Genomic DNA, 23,361 nt, shown 5'->3' on the forward strand with positions numbered 1-23,361 from the left:
CTATAGACTCTCTCTCTCCAGAGAGAGACAGAGAAGGAGGACGGTGAGAAAGCAAGCTGCCAGGTCTGGGACTCTGGTTGGCCATGTGAGAATCTAGTGCCTTAACCACCATGCCATCTGCTGGCCCCCCTTAAGTTTCTACAGGTTTTTCTTTTGAAATATTTGAGTAATGGCAGAGAGGGTAGAAAGATGAACAAAAAAAATAGTTAAGCACTTGGTGGTGTTGCAGAGGATCTGAGTTTTATAGCAGAGGTATCAGAAAACCCAGCCAGTTTTCCAGCCCATAAACAAACTGATTTGGTTAGATTCACTGAATAATCCATGGAACTTGGCCATAAGTGCTTGTTTTTACTCATATAGAACTATGACTGACTCACTTCCTTTTATAGACGTAACATTTCACTGAAGCTAAGAACCTAAAGCATGTCTAAGATCTAATGTTTCAAAACATTAAAACACTTCTCGGACCAGCAGTTAGCGTAATGGCTATGTTGCTGGACTCCCATGTAGTCGACCGTCGTTGGAGTCCTGGACCCAGTGGCTTAAACTCACACCAGGCATGTGTGCTTGCATGGCCAAGGTCCCGAGAGGAGAATGGAGGAGAAGGGATTGTGGCATGGCCATCCTCACTGGGGGGTGATGTCTCACTTTCTGTCTCTCTGTGTCTCTCTGTCTTTCTGGCAAATGCACGTGCCCTGTAGCAAAAAAAACACAAAAAACAAACAAAAAAACAAAACAAAAAAAGCGTTAAACACTTCTCACAAAGTATCACAGCTTATGAAGAGTGAAATGGCGGATTACTTAAGTATAAGGATTATTTTAAAACTAGTCATAAATGCCTGCAAACACTGCACATATATAGCGCACACTAAATATCCTAGGCAAAAATATGTTCACAATTATTTGTGTCGACAATCAGAACAACCCATGACTGTAAAAATAGGACTAAATAAGTTCTTATTGGACAATTAATTGCAATTAATCAGAAGATCAATTTTACATCATCTATATTCAATTCAACATTGGGGGCTCCTTATCTATAAACTGCTTCTAATTTTTAACTAGACAGGTTGATTGTGGAATTGTCTTAAATTGAAAACCAGTCATATAATCATGCGTGTGAGTGCATGCAAAATCAATTCATCAAGACATTTGCTGGGGGCAGAAATATATTAATTTTACTCTAGAAAATGTTAATTAAGTATGTAGGAAGAGAATGAATAAATAGGTTACAGACTTTACATACATTAGGGTTCTATAACAGATGATTAAAAACACATTAATAATTGCCCATTCACCTATACTTTAAAAAATAATAAACTTGGATTTGGGGAAAAAAAATCTAGGATTAGGTGTGATTTGTACTCTTCCTTCTTAGGCCTCAGCTTTTGAGGAGACAGTACATGTCATGCCTACTTCATAAGGTTGCTATTAAGAAAGTCATATAAAATGTCTGCCATTGCTTATCAATTTAAACTGCTGTTTCTTTGCAATTAACTGCTAAGTTTGTTACAAATACTTTGTGACTATAACAAGAATTTCAGTTTGTGAGTTACTACAAAATAACTGAGAGCAGATCTAAAATCGTTCCTATAAAAACATCTCTCACTGTCCAGCTGCAGTGGTGAAAGCGGTAGGGCACCGCTATGCGAAGCTGGAAATGCAAGTGAGGCCTGGGTTTGGATCCAGACCAAACCAGTTTACGTGCCTGTCCTGTGACTGTCTGTAATCCTAGCTAGATGGGAGGCTGGAGCAAGATTGTGACATGGCAAGATCCCGCCAAAAATGCCTACTTGTCTCACTATCTCACTCTCAAGTAAATAAAACATCCTATCCAATAACCTTCCATTTGTTGAGTAGGACAGGGACCGAGTTACAGATACTGCCTTACGGATTGCACATAACCAATAGCCTAGCCTATCGAGGCATCCCGGGGAGTTGTAAATCTTGTCATCTACTACCACAGAAGAAAGCTATTCAGAACTGCTGTGCCAAACCATGTTCATAATTATCCCCTGTATTGCTTTTATATGGACTAGTTTATATTGAAAGGTTCTTGCACTTGGGGCTGTGTCTGTATCTTGTACAGCAGTGGTCCCCAACCTTCCTAGCACCAGGAACTCGCCTCGTGGAAGATGATCCCTCCACGGACAGGAGGGGGAAAGTGTTGGTCCCAGGCTGACCCACGTGCACCACATCCACTGTGCACCCATTTCCACCACTAACACATTGCAACGTACAATGAAACAATCACACAATAGGGTTTGTGCTCCCGTGGAAAACCAATAGCACCACTGACTCGACAGGAGGCAGAGCCCAGATAACAATGTGAGCATTGGAGAGCGAAGCCTCTCTCAATTGCCTACCACCCACCCTCTGCTGCACAGCCTAGGCCCCAAACAGGCCGAGACCAGAACCAGCCCATTGCCTGGAGTTTGGGTACCCCTGCTGTAAAGTCTCTAGCGATACCCAGATACATGTTTATAATTATTCTTAGTGCTATTATCAAAGTATGTATTAACCATCATTTTACTTCCAAGAAGAAATTAAAATGTCATTAAAATTTAATTGAAAATTTAGAATAAGAAATAGGATACCACAATCTTTAACAATGTGTACATAAAAATTAAGTGAAAGACCTTAAATAAATGAAAAATTCATAGGAGGCCAGCAGGTGGTATGGCGGTTGAGGCACAGGATTCTCACCATGACCAACCACAATTTGAGTCCTGGAAGCTTGAGAATCATGCGGGACATATGTGCATGTGTGTCCAAAATCCCAAGAGGAAAATAGAGAAAGGATTGTGGCATGGCCATACCTTTTGGGGGGGGGTGATTTTTCACTTTCCCTCTCTCCCTCTCTCTCTCTCTGCCTGTCTCTCTCTCTGGTAAGCATATGTGCCCTACGGCAAAAAAAAAAAAAAAAAAGGGACCAGCAGTTAGCGTAATGGCTACGTCACTGGACTCCCACATAGTCGACCGTGGTTCGCGTCCCGGACCCGGTGGCTTAAACTCACGCTGGGTGCGTGTGCGTGCATGCCCAAGATCCTGAGAGGAGAATGGAGGAGAAGGGATTGTGGCGTGGCCACCCCCCCGGGGGGTGCTTTCTCGCTTTCTATCTCTCTGTCTCTCTCTGACTGTCTGGCGTGCGCACGCGCCCTATAGCAAAAACCTCTCAAAAAAAACTTTAAAAAATTCATAGGAAACATGGCTAAAAGAAAATATGCCAAAATATTAAGTAGATGTGGTATAATTTATGTTTATTTCTGCTTTACACTTTTCTATTCTTGAATATTTTCCTTCAGTGAAAACCCCATTACATTAATTTTTTCCACTTAGTTTATTATTTAAAATGAGACTTTATTATAACAGTAACATAATTAAATATTTAATTTACACATAGTCATAAAAGAAATAAAGTAGATGATGACAATTTAGTAATGAGTGAAGAGCAGAATGGACTAACACTGTAAGGAAAGCACTTCTTAAAACTGAAGGGCAACAAAGACATCTTCTGGACATCTTAAGAATTGCATAGCCGTTTTTTAAACAATGGATCTTATTTTCAACCTAAGTGTAATAGTTGTTTAAAAACCACACATTAAGAAGTGCAAAATCAATTTGCAAGTAGGTTTGAAATTTTAAATATTACATAATTTAATTACAAACATACAGCATTAAAAGAAGAAAACAAACACAAAATTGTTGCATTCACATTAAAATTATAACCTTTCCAAAATACTTGTAAAACTATTTTCAGATAGGACATACAGTCTAAACATTTTAGTAAAAATAATTCATTTTTATGTGAGAAACATAAAATAATATGAAAACTACAAGCAGTACTGAATTACTACTTAAAACTTTCAAAGGAACACTTCATGAATGATGGAACCCATTTATATAAAATATAATTAGCAATTTAGTCATCAATTTAAAGAACTCTATTTAATAAATAAACAAGCAAATTCAACACCAAATTCAAATGATTTGTGACACATCCTAGTACTATCCAATGTAATCGTTTACAAAAATTATTTTCAGTGAAATATAATTATGAAGGTAAAAAATATGAATGTGTCTACTTTGTTTGAAGATGTGTTCTTTTCAGCCTGAAACTGCTTGTAAAATTATGAGCAATTAACAATCTATATATGAAGTAGGACTTTTTTTTTACTCTTAGAGCCCAAGTAACTAGTTGCTCCCACAATTAATCACATTTAGGACCTACTATTGATGCCCAAAATTTATGTCTCTAAACAATTTTATAGGCAAATATGATTTTTAAGAGTTTTTCCCCTCAAAAATATAGTCCTAAAAACGAATCTGTACCTCAACTAGCCTAACTCATCTTGCTTTAGTAATAGTGTGCTAAGACATGTATGTTTTAGTTTTAGATAATCCCGAATGAAGATATTCTACAAATGAAATTATGCTTATTTCCTAAAATTACCTTTCTTAAGATCTTTATAAGATGGGTCATAATGAGATTTTACAACTAACTGATTCCAGTATCAGAACTTGAGCTTTAGATACTCTGGACTTTGGTTTCATATCACTTTTATCTTTTCAAATTGTTGGTAGAATAGTTCATGATTTTTGCAGTATAGAAATTCAAATGATTAAGGTAATCATAAAGAAAGTTTAAAGACGTCATAGTAAATCAAGTTCATGGAGGGTGATATATTATCTTGGAATGGAACTCAAGTGCTTCAGTAACATAAGTAACATGATTATCTTACTGTATTTTCCACTGACCACTGCTAGTGTTTGCACAACTACTACACAGAAATAAGGTTTCTTGGTGTATGCTCATTTCTCTTTAGGCAGTTACATTCGATTTGATCTTGGAAAGTTGCTCCCAGGAATTCTGTAGGAAACAAGATATTTATGAATCAAATGTGGATTAAGTTTTTAAGAGACCAGTTAACTTAATTCTGCAGTAAAATAACTTCTGTATTTTATATGTGTACAGTTTCAGAGAGAAAAATTATCCTTTTTTTATTGTTTAAAAATCGGATGATTCTGAGAACATGATTACAACGGGAGGAGTCAGTGCAGCAAGAGCCATGCCTAAGCTAGATCTGGCTCTGGAGTAGGCCATTCTAACAGAGGAGGGCGGCCTGGCTACAGAAAAGATGGGGGATGGTGAAATTCTAGTTGGAAATCGAGGCAGAGAGGTGCTGAATCTGCTGAATCGCTTTGCATATGCAGTGAGTAGAGGGCTTTGAGAGAAAACACAGCTAAAAGTCATTCTCATAATTATTTCAGTGTTCTCTTACCAGTGAGCACCAGTACTTATTCAGCACTATTTGACCGTGTACCCGTTTTTAAGCCTTTTTGAACAGGATGTAAATACACTTGACTTTGGGAAAGTTTTGGTGAATGTGGGAAAAGAAGCCTGATGCTATCTGACAGGTCTTCCTAGCTTCCAGATTAAACATGTGATAGTATATAACAATATTTCCTGTTTTTATACATGGCTAGGAAGTCTAGAGCATATTTTTCAGTGGTGAAAAACGATATTGAAACACAGAGTATGTATACCTTCCCTCATCTTGGTTGTTCTGGTACAATTGTCCAGTTGGAGACGCAATGTTCTGATGTGGTAAAAGAGATGGAGAGAGATTTATCCCTCTGAGTTGCCGAAAAGCTATTTCTGCATGGATGCTCCGAGGATTATTTGTTAGAATCCCTGCATTCTTGTTTTTTTTGTCTGAAATTAGGAATTTGGTTAAAATTATGGAACAATGAGAAGCATTGAGTAACGTATGCATTAAATAATAGAGTTTGGTTCTCCCTCAGCTGAATGTATGCTATATGTGTCTTATATCATAATTTTTCTTTTTTAATATTTATATTTTATATTTATTTATTATATATATTTTTATAAAGGTTTTTATAAACCTTTGATGGTAGAGGGTGGACTGGAGGGTCAAAGGAAAAAAAACATTTAACAAAATGTAAAGTTCTCTGTTGGAAAAAAACACATTCTCTTACTGCCTCTGGTATCTACTCTTATACTCTGCTGTCACATTATCTGGATTTAAAATTCAGACAAAAATATGGAATTGGAATATATTCCTAGAAAATAAGTTTCTGTGAGTTAGGGAATCAGTTGATCCTTTTAAGGTAATAAAAATATATAAATATTCAGTCTGCATGCTGTAATAAAAATACAGAAAAAATGACTATGTTTATTAAAATCAAAATTGGGGCAGTACAGTCAAAAAATAAGAAAGAAATTACAGGACACTCCTAGGAAATTCTAAGAAATAGTTGCATACACATTTTGAAGAAAGATATCTGAGAAGAAAGTTATGGAGATGAATCAAGTGTTAAACTAATAATAATTTAAAAAATGACATTCCTGAAGATGAAACTACTATGAAGGAGTGAATAACAATTTGCTATGTCAGTTTCCAGTTATATTGGCTAGAAAAAGTATAATAATCTTCATTATGATTAAAACCTTGAGGCCATAAAGATATAGAAGTATGAAAGATAAATAGAAGATTATATAACAGAATAAACCTTTCCTTCTTTAAAGTTTTACCTCTTAAAATGACTCCCTAGCATTAAAATGACATGGGGGCCAGCAGGCAGCATGGTGGTAAAGGTGCTGGATTTCCACGTGGCCAACCATGGTTCAAGTTCCAGACCTGGCAGCTTTCTAGCTTGCTTCCTCACTTTCTCTCTCTCTGTTGAGCACACATACCCAATAGCAAATTTAAAAAACAGTAATAATAATTATAAATAAAATTAAATAAATAATTCTTTTAAAAATATTGGATGAAGGTTTACTTATGGGTTCAAGGAAAAATGTGACCTTTTTGTAAGATATCCTTTGTATCAAGGTTCTGTTGCATATATATTTTTTTCCTTCATTTTTTAGAGAGATTTTTGCAATAGGATGTGTGCGCTTGCCAGACAAACCGAGACAGAGAGACAGAAAGTGAGAAATCACCCCCGGGGAATGGCCACGCTGCAATCCCTTCTTCTCCATCCCCCTCTCGGGCTTTTGGGCATGCATGCTCATGTGCCTGGCATAAGTTTGAAGCCACTGGGTCCAGGACTTGAACTGTGGTCAGCCATGTGGGAGTCCTGTGACATAATCATTATGCCATCTGCTGGTCCCAGTTCTGTTATATTTTAAAACCTGTGAGTTCTACTTATAACAGGATGAACTAACTGGTTTTAGTCGTTTGCTCTGACATACAGTAAGTGAAATAGAAGCTTTGGAAAGAAATGTCAAGAAATGCAGGTATCACAAAGTTCACATTGCAAGCAAGCAGTTTATTACGACATATTAATAGTTGAATAAAACAAAAATACTATAGTCTCTGAAATCAATGGCCACAGGAAACTTAAACAAACATGTAATTTAGGAAATGTAAATTCAAAATACCCACTTTTAAGTAATATAAAAAATAACCGAGGTTTTTTTGTTCCAAAGAGTCTCCTTGAGACCCTTTGTCAAAATACCTTCAACTTCTGAAGTTAAGGTGAAGTCAGGTCCCAGGTAATGACTAAATCCACCAGACAGAATTACATTTGTTATCTTTATGGGAGGAGCTCTCACTTGGCCAAATGGCCCACCGTCCGTAGGAGAGTTGGTAACAGGAATAAACTACAGAATAAAATAAAACAGGTAAGAACGTCGGACCTCCTAAACCAAGATCAATAGATTTGGTCCTAACACAAGTCCCATTTGACAATCAACTATGTTTTTTTAGTAAAGAGTTATATGCATATCTAAATTCAGAACTGGCTCTAGGTAATACTTGTAAAATTGACAGAACCTTTTGGGTAGTTAACCTCCCTCAGAACCTTATGTTCCGTTTTTTTTTTTTTTCAGACTGCATTGTACTCATCCCTAGAATCTAGTATTCAATATCACCACCCCTTTTCCAAAGGTCCTAACAAAGTAAGTATGCAATTAAAGAAATGAAAATAAAGACTATACCCCTTTGTAATGCTTTCTTATTTATTTTTTAATAGGTTTTTAGCCATAGGGCATGTGTGCTTGTCAGAGAGAAAGAGAGACAGAGAGAGGAAAACTGAGATATCCCCCTTCCCCCAGAGGGATGGCCACACCATAATCTTTTCTCCTCCATTCTCCTCTTGTGATTTTGGACACGCACACACATGCATCAAGCATAATTTTCAAACTGCTGGGTTTGGGACTTGAACTGTAGTCTACCATGTGGGAGTCCAGTGCCTTAACCAGTAGTGCCTTAACCACTATGCCACCTACTGGATCCACTTTTTTTTTTTTTAATCATAGGAATTTAATTTTTTTTAATTTTAGGAAGGTAAGAGCTATTTCTTCTACATCGTTGTATTCCTCACATTGCTTCATCAGTTGCTGTGTACTTAACCAGCTTTTCAAAAACAAACAATAAAATAAAATGGGGACCAAGAAAAGCATCCTACAACAATTAGCTTTAATGAGTGTAGTAAATCTCTCTATACAGTATTTACAGTTTTAGCCTATTGAAAATTAACAGGCTTTTGAAAGAATTTCAGGAACTAGCATGTGAAGGACAATGTATTTTAGGCAGGGGACTTTTGCTCTCATTGGAAATTTATGCCTGCTCTGCCTTCATTAAGATTGAGCTTGTTTATTCTTTTAAAAATATAAGTTCTGAACATATGATAGAACTTACTTAGAAATATAGACTTTTCAGGATCAGTAGATGGTGTAATGGTTATGTTGCTGGACTCTCACGTAGTAGACCACATTTCGAGTCCTGGACCTGGTGGCTTAAAACTCATGCTGGGTGCATGTGCATGCGTGCTCAAAATCTGAGAGGAAAATGGAGGAGAAGGGATTGTGGTGTGGCCATCCCCCCTGGGGTGGGGGGGTGATGTCTCACTTTCTGTTTCTCTGTCTCTCTCTGTCTCTCTGGCAAGCACACACACACCCTATAGCAAAAAGCACTCCAAAATAATATAGGCTTTTCTATATGTTCTAATTTGTGTAAAATTACCATTTACTTCATATTCCGGTAACTGTTACAAAGACTGCAGCTTTACAAAGCTGCACTAAGCACTAAGGTATCAGTTCTTTCATTAAAGCCGACTAGTTATGACTTCTTTAATTACTTTGTGGGAGTTTCTTCCATCACTAAATTAGAATGCTGTTAAATTTTCCTCTGCAACCAAATCACCAAATTTGGTTTAAAAGGCAACTTCAGGCTTTATTTATTTTTAATTATTCACTATTTAAAAAAAGAATACTGAGACCAGCAGATGGTATAGCAATTACCTTACTGGACTCCCACAAGGCCTGACGTGATCTGAGTGCTAGACCTGGTGGCTTGAAAATCAGGCTGGGCACGTGTGTGTGTGTGTGCGTGCATGCCCAAAATCCCAGGAGAAGGAGGGATTTTGGCACAGCCAATGCCCTGGGGGATGATTTCTCACTTTCCCTGTCACTGTGTCTGTCTGTCTGTCTCTCTGGCTAGTGCACACACTATTTAAGAGGAAAAAACCTCTTAAATAGCAAAAACAAAAACAAAAAAGCAGCAACTGAAATCAAGAAAGACACATTACACTGAACTGATGAACTTGAAAAGTTTTCCATCCTCAAGTCTCCTGAACAGCTAAAAGAATTCATAGTAGCAGGCAACCCATTTTTCAGGGCCCCTCCCTGTTCCCTGGGAGCTTGTTTTATTTCCCCCTAACAAACTACCTCTTAAATAGCAAAAACAAAAACAAAAAAGCAGCAACTGAAATCAAGAAAGACACATTACACTGAACTGATGAACTTGAAAAGTTTTCCATCCTCAAGTCTCCTGAACAGCTAAAAGAATTCATAGTAGCAGGCAACCCATTTTTCAGGGCCCCTCCCTGTTCCCTGGGAGCTTGTTTTATTTCCCCCTAACAAACTCTTGCTATATTAGGGTTTTATCAGAGGCCACGTGCACTTGCTAAAGAGAGTGAGAAAGAGAGAAAATGACAATTCACCCTCCAGGTTGAGATGGCCAAGCCACAACCCCTGCCCTTCCCTTCTCGTCTAGGGATTTTGGATTTGCATGCACACGTGCCCAGCATGATTTTCCCCCACGGTCAGCCATGTGGGATCCAGTGGCTTAACCACCATGCCACCTGCTGGCCTCCATACCTGCTTTATTTTACTAACCATGTATAAAGAGTGAAAAATACAATATTTTAATGGAATGTTTACATATAGCATAAATGAAAAGGTGGTTAGTTCTTCTATAAAAGAACTATATAGAAGACTATATATATATATATATATATATAATATAATATAAAACACTGGTCTAAATGGCAAGAATATGTATCTAGAATAACTTTAGATGATATAGTATAATAATGGGAAAATCTGCGATCACTGCATGAAAAACATAAAAGAAAAACCAATCAACACACCTTTAGTGGAATACCAGTGACTCAAATTTCAGTTTATGTACTTTTTCTTTTAAATCAAGTACATTTTCTTTTCTTTTTTTTTTTTTGGAGAGGTTTTTGCTATAGGAAGTGTGTGCTCGCAAGACAGAGACAGACAGAGAGACAGAAAGCGAGAAATCACCCCCCAGGGGGGATGGCCATGCCGCAAACCCTTCTCCTCCATTCTCCTCTCAGGATCCTGGGCACGCACGCACACGTGCCTGGCGTGCCACCGGGTCTGGGACATGAACTGCAGTCGACTACATGAGAGTCCAGCGAATAGCCATGACGCTAACTGCTGGTCCCAAATCAAGTATATTTTTAAAAATCTACATAAGATTGGCATTTTAAAGGTTGCTCTAAGTGATCATGCTTCAAATTTAACTCATATTACCTTAAAATAGGATTTATAATTTTTAATGCAACAATAATCTTTTAGGTCTGTTTCCGGAACCCTCACCTATATGGTACGGTAGGAAGGAATGATGCTCTTCCCCCATGGATGTCGGCATTTTCACCACCACAACCTGTGAATTCCATACCTTACACGACAAAGGACTTCTCAGGGGAGATTAATTGAAGGATTTTGAGAATGTACAGATTATCCTGGATTAGGGGAGGCAGAAGTCAATGTAAGAGGAGATACAGTGATAGAAGTGGAGGTCTAATTGACACATTGTTGTAAGAGGGCTTGAGCCAACGAATGCAGATAGCTTCCAGGAGCTGAGACCCATAAAGAATGAATTACCTTCTAGAACTTCCACAAGGAATGTAGCCCTGCCTATACTTCTGATTTTAGCTTACCAAGACCCATTTTTTTTTCAGGCTTCTGACTTTCAGAACTGTAACATAAATTTGTGGGTTTTGTTTGTTTTAGTTTTTGCCAGAGGGCACTTTCATTTGCCAGGGGGAGAAAGAGGGAGAAGGAAAGTAAGAAAGCACCCCATGGGGAATGGAATCCCTCCTTTCGGGATTTTGAGTACACATATGCTCCTGGCATATTTCTCAAGCTGTCCGGTCTGGGATTTGAACTACAGGGTTGGCTGTGTGGGATCTAGCTGCCTTAACTGCTGGGTAATGAAGCTGGCCTTTACATAGATGAAAAAACATAATTTTCCCAGATATTTTTGCCTGAATTTTTATAATTTTCTCCCATATTTTACAGTTTTTTTTTTTTTCTTCCACACCTAATCTGATATACTGGTGTGTGCATATGACAAAGAGAGGAAAGAAAGAAAGAGGGACATTCTCCTTATCAGTACCTTCCAAAATACGCCATTTGGTTTTCATAGAAACATAGACATAGTAATTTAAAAGTTACAAGTATCATTCACCTGTTTATTTAAAATAATAGGAACGTATATAACAGGTTTGGGGAAAAAAACACAGCCAGCCCTCGGTAAGGAAATGAAGAGAGAAATGGATTAGAGAAGGGTCTATCCGTATCAGGTCAGGGTCCTGGGAATCCATTTGTTTAGAGAGAGGGACTGTCAATTAATCCAGTAAGTTCAGTGAAAGTCCATCAGGAAGGCATCTACAGTTATCTTTCTTTTCTTTTTAATTTGCTAGGTGGTATGTGCACTTGCCTTAGTGAGAAAGACAGAGAAGGAGAGTGAGAAAACACCCCCATGGGGGATAGTCACACCACAATCCATTCTCCTCTGTTTCTCCTTTCAGGATTCCGGGCACACACGCCCAGGTGCGTCTCAAGCTGCCATGTTGGGACTCCAACCACACAGTCAGCCATGCGGGATCCAGCTACCTGAACCAGCACACCATTGATGGCCTATCATCTTATCTTTTTACTTCTCAAAATAACTTTTTAAAAGTCATCTTTGTTCTTTAATGTTAATGTTCGTGGCCTCTCACTTTCACTTACATTATCCACTAGTCTGTGTCTTCAAAACATCTCTCTTGGATTATTCTAAAAGCCTTTTAACAAGTTTCTCTGCCTCTTCCAGTCTCCTCGTCCTCAAATCTTACAAAGGTACAGCTCTAATAAAGTTACTTCTCTATTCAAAAACCACAGACTTTTTGTGTTAAATTTGTATTTAGAGGAGGGTCACAAAGAAACTGGGAGGTCAGTGGCAGAATTTCCTGATGATATGCTTTTGTGGTTTTTTTCTCTGTCTAATCTCTTTCCTGCCACAGTTAGGCACATCTTAGATCTCATGAGTGAAAGGCCCAATTATCTTGCCAATACACAAAAATAGAGGCACATATCTCCCTCCTTAGATGAACTACACAGTTAGAGAGTGGAGGCCAGAATGCCTGCCTTCCCTCCCTATCTGTTGAAGTAGAAATAGTTTTATTGGTTAGTTTCTGTTTATGAAAATGATACATGATAGTTTGTTACCTTCTATTAAACAGCATCATCTGACATATTGAGCACATAGATGTTAACTAACTTGCCTTATGTCAAAATATATTATTAGGAAAAGGAGCTTTTCCTGGCTGTGTATGTGTGTTTATGTGTTTTATTCACCAGATCAAGCTGCCTTATTAGTGATCAGTAAGTAGATACTAAATAATCTACAAAAACATCATAGGTTTAAACCTTTAAGTAAAAAAACATTAAGATAGTGTTCATTTACTAATGATTTGTAAATGTCAAAAGAAAAAGTGTAAATAGTATCACTAGTACCGTATTTTTCTTTGCTTGCAGTTCAGAGAAGTGAAATTCAGCTTTTGCTCTATCGTCTGAATTTATAGGAATTCCATCTAACATCTGTAAGTTAGGCAGTCGAAATATGAGCATGTGGCGATGTACCATTTTTCTACAAATCTGAATAGAGAGTTAAAAATAACAATTTATTTTTAAAACCTTTTATTTTAAAGGTTAACCATTATAGAGAAGGAAATTTAGCATGAGCAGTAAAGATGACAGATAATACATAAATTATACTATTAGATGCTACAGATATGAATTTCTTTTCTGAAAGATCTCAATTTCCAGTCACGCCAAGTAAAGATAAAACTTTTTTTTTTTAATTAAGGCTACCATTTACAGGTTTAGTCTCTTTTAAAAATACATATGCTTGTTCATTAACTATATGCAATCCCAACACATAAGTAAGGTTATATGAAGATCTTCTCAAAAGTCATGGGAAATACATATGAAGAAAAAACTGTTTGGATTTCAAAATATTTTTGCACCAAAATAAATTTGTAGTTTAATTCAATTTTTCCATAAACATTTCTTTCTTTTTCTTTTTTCTTTTTTTGTTGGAGAGGTTTTTGCTACAGGGCGCATGTGCTCACCAGAAAGACAGAGAGCGACAGAGAGACAGAAAGCGAGAAATCACCCCCCCGGGGGGATGGCCATGCCACCATCTTTTCTCCTCCATTCTCCTCTTGTGATCTTGGGACCCATGCACACGTGCCCAGCGTGAATTTAAACCACTGGGTTCAGGACTCAAACTGTGGTCGACTACAAGGAAGACCAGCGACATAGCCATTACGCTAACTACTGGTCCTCCATAAACATTTTTGAAGGCCTTTGCATTATGAAAGTTTACTTATAACTAATTAGCTTAAGACATATATTTTTTCTACAGGCATTATCCAGTTTAATACATGTAGTGAACTATATGATCCATCCCTTCACAGTATCAGCCTATTCTAAAAAAATGCATTTGTGTATCAGAAGGTGTGGAGAAAGAATTAACATAGCGAGCTTCAAGCTTTTCGCTTTACAAGGATCTCCTCACAAGGATAGCTCTTGACTGGTGTTTGGTACTTGGATATGGAGTGTTCGTGCCATTCCTTAACTGCTGGAGTGAAGAGTATATTTCTGCAATACCTCCTGGGAAAGAAAGAGTTTGAAGAAGCCTGGACTGGATTTCTACAGACTGCCTGTGTCTTTCTCCCTTGTCATCTGGCTATGTTTCCTTCCTATGTCACTGTAACGATCGTAGCCTGGAGTCCCAGGAGTCTGAACATCGAGGTGATCTTGGGAATTATGACACAGAAAGTATGCAGCATTGTTTGTAATAGCAAAAAGAAAAAAAAAGTGAAGAAAAAATAAACTATCAAAAGGGAATAAATAAAACAATGGAGTAGATATACATACACTAGTAGAACTTATTCTAATACATAATTGGTAAAAAAAAAGACCACATTCTAGTCCAGAAGGCAAGTGTCATAAATACCAAAGAATGTATAGACTGCTTCTTCTGACTAAACTACAATATTAGAAATAAATGACAAAGAGATCATTAAACACACCCCACATGTTTGCATTAATACACATGTACCTCTCAATAATTCACAAATTGAAGAGAAAATCTTTCAGAAAGTAGATTTTTAATCAAAAATAAACAGTAGAAACACTCCATATAAACACTTTTAGGATGTTGTTAAACTAACATTTTTGCTCAAAAGAATACTGAAAATCGGGACCAGCAGTTAGCGTAATGGCTATGTCACTGGGCTCCCACGTAGTCGACCACGGTTCACGTGCTGGACCCGGTGGCTTGAAACTCACACTGGGCACGTGTGCCTGCGTGCCCAGGATCCCGAGAGGAGAATGGAGGAGAAGGGACTGCAGTGTGGCCATCCCCCCTGGGGGGTGATTTCTGCTTTCTGTCTCTCTGTCTCTCTCTGTCTGGTGAGCGCATGCACCCTGTAGCAAAAACCTCTCCAAAAAAAAAAAAAAAAGATATTGAAAATCAGGTAAGTATCCTATTGATTTTTTTTAAAGGAGCTATCAAGAAACTAAAAGAATAATAGAGTCTGGAAATTAATGAAATAGAAACAAAGAAATAACACAATAGATATAACCAAAATATGGGTCTTTGAAGAAACTGATAAGCATTCACAAGATTTACCAAGGATAAAAGTAAAAAGCAAAAATGGACAATTTTAGGTATAAAAAAGGCAATAAAATATAGTTGTAAGTGGAAATTTTAAAAATTCATGAGAGTACTTTGACAGCAATACACTATAACATTTAGATAAGGGCCAGCAGGTGGCATGGTGGTTAAGGCATGGACTACCACATGAACGACCGTGATTTGAGTTCCAGACACAGAGGCTTGAACAACATGCTGAGTATGTGTGCTTACCTGCCCAGAATCCCAAGAGAAAAATGGAGAAGGGATTAGGCATAGCCATCCTCTCTAGGGGATGATTTCTTACTTTTCCTCTCTCTGTTTTTCTCTCTCTCAGGCAAGCACATGTGCCCTGTGGTAACAATCCCCGCCCCCCCAAACCCCCCGGGAAAAAAAAATTAAATAAAGGCACATTTTCTTAAAAAATGGCTTCTCAAAATTGACTACTGAAGAAGTAGAAAACATGAATCTATTAATAGCCATTAAAGAATCAGAGTAGGTAATTTAAATTCTAACCTCAAAAAAAAAAAAAAAAAGAATCCCAGAGTCCTTTGCAGGTAAGGTCTAATATCCTTCAAGGAACACATGAACCTTTCTCTATACAAATTAATACACAGAATAGAGAGAGATAGCTCCCAAACTAATTATGAGGCAAGAAAAGCCTTGATAAATTTGAAAAGAATAGTATAAGAAGATAAAATCATAGGAAATTATTTTACTTATTTCCATAGATACAGCAATGCTACCTAAAATATTAGCAAATTGAATCTAGTAAAATATAAAACAAGACCAAGTAGTCTTTATCCCAAGAATTTAAGGATCATTTAATACTAAACTGTATCAATGTAATTTACTATATGAACAGATAAAAGAGAAAAACTATATTACCAATTAGTAAAAATCTAATGTCCAGTCATGAAAAACAAACAAACAAAAAAACAAAAAAACAGGTAGTAAGGAACTTCTGTAAATTGTTAAAGGTTATCTTCCCAATAACCTACTGCAAACATCATATTTAATAGTGATGACTTAGAAGCATTCTCTTGAAGTCAATAACTTAGTATCAGTGTTTTATTCAACACAGTTCTGAAGGTCCTAGTCAACATATTAAAAGAAGTAAATGAAATACAATACATATATAAGATTTGGAAAGAACTAGCTATTATTTGCTGATATGTGACAGTCTACAGAGAAAATCCCTTAGAATAAGAGGGTTCAACAAAGTTTCTTTTCTTTTTTCTTTTTCTTTTTTTCTATAGGGTATGTGAGCTCACCAGAGAGAGAGAGGGGAAAAAAAGAGAGAGAGAGAGAGAAAGAGAAAGTGAGAAATCAGCTCCCACGGGAACGGCCACACTGCAATCCCTTTTCCTCAGTTCTTCTCTTGGGATTTTGAGCACACGGATGTGCCTGGCCCGTTTTCCAAGTTGTTAAATCCAAGACTTAAACCACGCAGTCAGCCATGAGAGCTCCAACCGACTTAACCACCATGCCACCAACAAGGTTTCTTGATAAAGAACAATATACAAAAAAATCAGAATTTCTACACTCCAGCAGCAAACAATTAGGAAAATGTAAAAAGAGACTTTTTAAAATAACAGAATACATCTAAGCAAAGATGATTAAAATGTTTATGTAGAAAATTATAAATCTTTATTAATAGACATAAAATAAATGGCAGGATATGCACATTTATGAGTGGAAAGGTAGAATACTGTAAGTAAATAAGAGAAACTGCTCATCGCTATTTCCTCCTCCGTGGGAGTAGGTCTACCATGTGGTACTTCCAGGCCTTCTTACGCCCTTTGCTTCCATCTCCACTAGGGAAGCAGAGTGATTTAACTGGTAAATCCGGGAAGATAGAATAAAGCACGCTTGGCTATTGTCTTTCCTCTTGGGAAGCAGCTTTTTGGTGGGAGAATGTGTTCTGCTCCTCCGAGAGAAGTACTCTTCCCACGTGGGCAGACTTCGCTCTCCCATTTCCTGTCTCTGGATGATCATGAATAGCAATTCTGGGATCTCTTGGCATACCCACTACGGTAAGCAGATATTTTTACCTCTTTCCACTGTCATATTCCTCAATTTGTTCAGGTACTAGGTGAACAAAGGAGTTATTACTGGATCCCCTCACAGGAGATAAGAAAGATAATACATTTCTCCCAAAATTAATTTATAAGGTGAATGTAATTTCAGTTAAAATATCATCAAGAGTCTCACATAACTTGAGAAGTCATTTCCTAAAAGTCATTGGAAAGTAGAAAGGACCAAGAATAGACAAGAGAGTGGAGAAAGTAAAAGAGGTAGAAGAGAAGACGAGTTAGCGGTGCTTACTACATAAGATATCAAGACTTAACATAAAACATAAGTAATTAACAGCATAATATAAATATAAGAACAGACACATAGGCCCATGAATACAACGTGGGACCCTAAAACAGACCTTCTTACATATGGTGATGACAGTTTGCACTGTGATCAGTTGGAACAAGACACTAGTCAATGAATGATGCTGAGATAACTGGCTATGCATATGGAAACATGAAATTAAATACTTTTCTCACACCATATAATACATTACACAAGACTCAGTAAATTAATAAATTAGAAAGTTAACATACTCACTGGATTGCCAAAAACTGTAAGTTCTCTGAGAGAAGAGATAACATCAAGTTTTTCCAGTTCTGCAATATCCTAATTTAAAAATAAGTAGTGAGAATTATTTGTTTAGAATGCACATCTGTAAATACAGACTACTTTGCAGTAATTATTGGGTTGTCAGAAAAGCTTTTCCAATGACCCAATACACGAAAATGTTGTTCTGCACCTAGCTCATGACTGAATTCTCTGATGTGACAAATACAGAGACAGAAACCAAGAAATCACTCCCCAGGGGGGACAGCCACACTGCAATCCCTTCTCCATTCACCTCTTGGGATCTTAGGCATGCACACATGCACATGCACCTGGGGTCAGTTATAAGCTGCTGGGTCTGGGACTCGAACACTGGTAAATCTTCAAACAAAAATCAAAATAATGTTACCTGGATTTTATTATATCCCAGGAAGAGTTTCTCTAGTTTTACCAAAGGCTGTAATTTACTCAGCTCTCGCAGTCTGTTCTCTTCCAGGTGAAGTGCCAACAGAGAGCTTGGTTTAGCAAAAGCAGTGTCATGAAATGCTCTGATGCGGTTATGGTCCACTACCAACTCCTGAAGGACTACCAAGTTGTCAAGCCCTTCAACTTGACTGATATCTTTTCCTAAAAAAAAAAAAAAAAAAAAAAAATTAGTCATGACATATCAAGTGAGCCCAAGCTACTATCTGAAGTAAAGTTTATTTTTAAATACTTCTTTCTTTCTTTCTTTCTTTCTTTCTTTCTTTCTTTCTTTCTTTCTTTCTTTTTTTTTTTTTTTTTTTTTTTTTTTTTTTTTTTTTTTTTTTGCTATAGGGCATATGTACTGGCTGGGAGACAGAGACAGTGAGAGAGAAGACGGAAAGTGAGAAATAACATTCCCCGGGAGGGATGGCCATGCCACATGACCATTTCCTCCATTTTCTTGTGATTTTTGGCACGCACGCACACATGCTTGGCAAGTTTTTCAAGTCACTGGGTTCAGGACTTAATGCAGTCAGCCATGTGTGATTCAGTTGCTTTAACCACGACTCAATGGACTGGCCCCAAGTGATTGTTCTAAAAAGCAAGGTATTGGGGCTGGCAGGTTGTATGGTGGTTAAGGGTGTTGAACTCTTACATGGCTGACCATTTCAAGTCCTGGATCTGGCAGCTTGCTTTCTCACTCCCCCCACCCCCACTCTGTCCCTCTCTGGTCAAATTAAAATAAATAAATAAAGTTAAATAAAATAATTCTTAAAGAAAAAGAGGCAAGGTATTTTTAAATTTTTTATTATTATTATTATTTTTTGCTATAGGGCACGTGCGCTTGCCAGACAGACAGAGAGAGACAGAGAGATAGAAAGCAAGAAATCACCCCCCAGGAGGGATGGCCATGCTGCAATCCCTTCTCCTCCATTCTCCTCTCAGGATCTTGGGCATGCACGCACACGCGCCCGGTGTGAGTTTAAGCCACCGGGTCCGGGACTCGAACCGTGATCGACTACGTGGAAGTCCAGAGACATAGCCATTATGCTAACTGCTGGTCCTGAGGCAAGGTATTTTATTAAAAAACCCTGGCGCAGGCTCTATGACTGTGGTGAAGGAAGCCAGACTCACATGGCCGACCATGGTTTGAATCTTGGACCCAAGAACTGGGAAAACACACCAGGCATGTGTTTGTGCATACCCAAAATCCCAACAGGTTGGAGAAATGCAGAAGAGATTGCAGTGTGACCAACTCACTGGGGGTGCTTTCTCCTTCCTCTCTGTCTCTGCCAAGCACCACACCCTCCGGCAATTAATAACAACAATGAAAACTATTTCCAAGGAGAGATTGAAATATACTTTTAGGAAAGTAGAATCATTGTCAAATAATACAAATTTCTGTTTTGTGTTTGAAAGATTAAGATGTGGTATACACAATGTAGACTTGCCCCAGTCTATCTGTGTAGTAAGGTCTATAATAGTTGGTAATGACAAAAGTAGATATACAAAAGTGCTGCAAAACATTCGCTTACTGAGTACTTATTATTCTAATAGGTATTCTAACAGCTATATCTTCTTTTCTAAAATAAATTAACTTGTATTAAGTTGAAAGAATATACATTAATTATGTTGCTATTTCTTTCTCAGTATATTTTTCCACTGCAAACATATTAAACTAATTATACTTCATTTCATTCTTTAGTATCCTAAACTCTTCTTTGTAATCTATGATTTCTCTCTACTAAAGCAATCAATAGCTTTATAAATATTAATAATTTATAAGAGGACTCCTGAATTTACAAAATGGCTTTTTTTAATTAACAGTCTCAAAATATTATGGGAAAGTATTATTTATGATCTCTTTTTAATAATCAGAAAATTGAAGGTCAGAGAAATTATGTGACTTGCCCAAAGACATAAAGTGTCACCACAAGGACAAACTTAGGTCTTTTACATTTTTAAGTTCATTGCTCCTTCTCGTATCTCATACTGTGTTTTATTTATCTTCCTTTTTATTATGGACTAAATTGTGTCCTCCTCAAATTCATATATGGAAGTCATCATCCTGAAGACTTCAGAATGTGACTGTATTAAGAGAGAGGGTATTTAAAGAAATAATTGAGGTTAACTAAGGTCATTGGGGTGAGCGTAATCCAATATGGCAGGTGTCCTTATAAGAGGAGATGAGGATACAGGTACACTGGGAAAACCATGAAGATACAGAGGCCATCTACAAGCCAAAAAGAGACAGACCTCAGAAGTACTCACTGGTTACAATCTGATTGCTCTTTGAGTTGACTATGATACCAAGTAAATTATGATGTAATAATATAGTCCAGAATATTGCATTTTCCTCCAAAAATGGTTTTTGAAAACATGTAAATAACTCAAGAAAATCCATATGTGATTACTAAAATATTTTTGCCAATTATTTGTTTTGAGTAAATATTGAGCCAATACTCTGTTTGAGTAAATATTGATGTTTGTACTTACCTACCCAAACAGGATGATAATTGAGTCAGTTCCTAATAGTAAAAACTTAGACATTAACAGCAATTCTACTCACCTTGCAGAAAGAGGAATTTTAAATTTGTTAGTCTGTTAAGTTGTAGCTGGACTAAATTGCAAATTCCATTGTAGCCCAAATGAAGAACTTCCAAACTGTTCATTATTGGAGGCAAATTTTCACTGCTCATTGTATCTCTGAAACACATAGGACTTATAAGTCTTAAAACATTATTCTAATCAAAAGAAATAAGACACAGAGAGCTGCTCACTACCTAATTCCAATCATATAAAATTCTAGAAAAAGGCAAAATTATAGTGATAGCAAGCAGATCAGTGGTTGCTGCCAGGGGAGAGTGTGGGAAAAAGAGGATATAAAGAAATATGAGGGAACTTTTTGGGATAACAATATTTTGTATCTTTTTTTTTTCTTTTAAGAGAAATTTTTGCTATAGGGTGCGGGCACTCACTGGAGAGACTGAGAGACAAAAAGACAGAAAGCAAGAAATCAGCCCCTGGTGGGACTGGCCATGCTGCAATCCCTTCTCCATTCTCCTCTCAGGATTTTGCTCATGCACGCTCACATGCCTGACATGAGTTTTAAGGCACTGGTCTTGGATTCAAACTGCAGTTGACTATGTGGGAGTCCAGTGATGTAAACATTATGCCATCTGCTGGTCCCACAATATTTTGTATCTTGATTGTGGTAATAGTTAGGTGATTGGACTGAATACATTTGTCAAAATTCATTAACTTAAACATTTAAATTTGTGAATTTTATGGTATGTAAATTATATTTGAATAAAGGTGATTAAAGAACAAGAAGTATTCTTTATATTCCTGGATAAAAATTGGATTTAAATTATTCTGACTTGGAGATGTATGAGAAGACTTCAAAAGTTTATGAAAAAATGACATTAAAGTACAAATTTTTTTATGCAAAAAACTTTTGAAACCTGTGCATAATTTTTTCATAATGCACATTTTCCATGAATATTTTGAAGACCCTATTATATACATTTATATTCTATCAAAAAGGTTAAGGTATGTTCTAATCATCTCCGTTCAGCCTCTTTCTATTGATGCTGAGACATTAAGTGACCAGATAAATAATTCAGAAACACACAAACAAATGTTAAGAGAAACCCAAGTCCATGGTACTGGGTAAAAAATTCTTTTGTGGAGGGAACCAGCAGTTAGCGTAATGGCTATGTTGCTGGACTCCCATGTAGTGGACCACGGTTCGTGTCCCGGACCCGGTGGCTTAAAACTCACGCCGGGCATGTTTGCGTGCGTGCCCAAGATCCTGAGAGGAGAATGGAGGAGAAGGGATTGCGGCGTGACCATCCCCCCGGGGGACGATTTCTCGCTTTCTGTCTCTATGTCTCTCTCTGTCTGTCTGGCGAGCGCACACGCCCTATAGCAAAAACCTCTCCGAAAAAAAAAATTCTTTTGTGGGGTGATAGAAATTTTCTGGAATTAGTGGTATTGGTTGCACAACTTTGTGACTGTACTAAAAATCACTACATTGTATACAAAAGATAAGTTTTATAGTACATGAATTGTATCCCGATTTTAAAAACAAAATCCTAGATGATTAAACATACAAAGGTCTTTGTTTCATTTTTTTCTTTGTTTACAATATGGATATAAAAATGGAAGAAGGGGAAAAACAATAACGAAGATTTATTTTGAACATCATTTTTATTTGTGAAGTTCATTTTGATGTGCAGCTCTGAAATCAAATAAGTATTAAACTAAATGTATGCACTGGAATATGTTACTCCTATCATTAATGTGACTGCTTTTAAATTTTTCAACCAAAATTATAACAAGAGAAAAAGAATTGTACTTGTTTGTTTTTGAAGTTCCTTGCTGTCCATAGCCGCTTGAAGGCACTTTCTGGTAGAGTAGCTGTCTGTTTGTTAAGTGAGTCTGAGGCTTTAGTCTGGGCATGATTGATTCAATATGATTATAGTTGAGGCATAAGACCTATACAAAAAATAGTTTATTACTTAGACCTTCTAGCACCTATTAAAAATTATAGTGATAAAAGTCAGAATATACAACATAATTTAATAATAACTATATTAGTTTGAAAATATGTGGCCAGCAGGTGGTGTGGATTCCCACGTGGCTGACTGCAGTTCGAGTCCTGGACTTGGTGGCTTGCTTTCTCACTTTCCCTCTCTCTCTCTTTCTCTCTGAACAAATTCAGAAAAATAATAATAATAAATAAAATTAAATAAAAACAATTCTTAAAAAAAGTATTAAAATTTTTGCCAAGCCACAGGGATGCAAATGTGAAGGTGCCACTGTGTGGTGGCTGGGATCACATAGGAGGCCTGAGTTTGGTTTCTAGTCCAACTTAAAACAGACCAGGTGTGAAAGTGCATGTCTGTACTCCTAATTAGCTGGAAGGTAGGGCAAAGATTGGAACACGGCAAGACCCTGTTAAAAATACCTCTCTCTTTATCTCTCCTGCCACTTATTACATCCTCTCTCTTTG

General features: G+C 37.1%; 1 protein-coding gene across 1 annotated transcript in view; it reads right to left on the reverse strand.

The window, feature by feature from the left end:
* Nucleotides 1–4,085: 4,085 nt before the first annotated feature.
* LRRC9 (leucine rich repeat containing 9) overlaps nt 4,086–23,361 on the reverse strand; it is a 109,710-nt gene continuing 90,434 nt past the window's right edge. Inside the window, exons 27-34 of the mRNA XM_027770423.1 lie at nt 22,705–22,844; nt 20,914–21,050; nt 18,289–18,506; nt 17,871–17,939; nt 13,064–13,204; nt 7,486–7,630; nt 5,548–5,716; nt 4,086–4,870 (exon numbers count right to left, since the gene is read on the reverse strand). Coding sequence (XP_027626224.1) covers nt 4,831–4,870; nt 5,548–5,716; nt 7,486–7,630; nt 13,064–13,204; nt 17,871–17,939; nt 18,289–18,506; nt 20,914–21,050; nt 22,705–22,844 — 1,059 coding nt within the window. The 3' untranslated portion in view covers nt 4,086–4,830. The remainder of the gene's footprint in view (nt 4,871–5,547; nt 5,717–7,485; nt 7,631–13,063; nt 13,205–17,870; nt 17,940–18,288; nt 18,507–20,913; nt 21,051–22,704; nt 22,845–23,361) is intronic.

Source organism: Tupaia chinensis, unplaced genomic scaffold, assembly GCF_000334495.1.
Source record: "Tupaia chinensis unplaced genomic scaffold, TupChi_1.0 Scaffold000133_1, whole genome shotgun sequence".
In the NCBI taxonomy this organism is placed as follows: domain Eukaryota; kingdom Metazoa; phylum Chordata; class Mammalia; order Scandentia; family Tupaiidae; genus Tupaia; species Tupaia belangeri.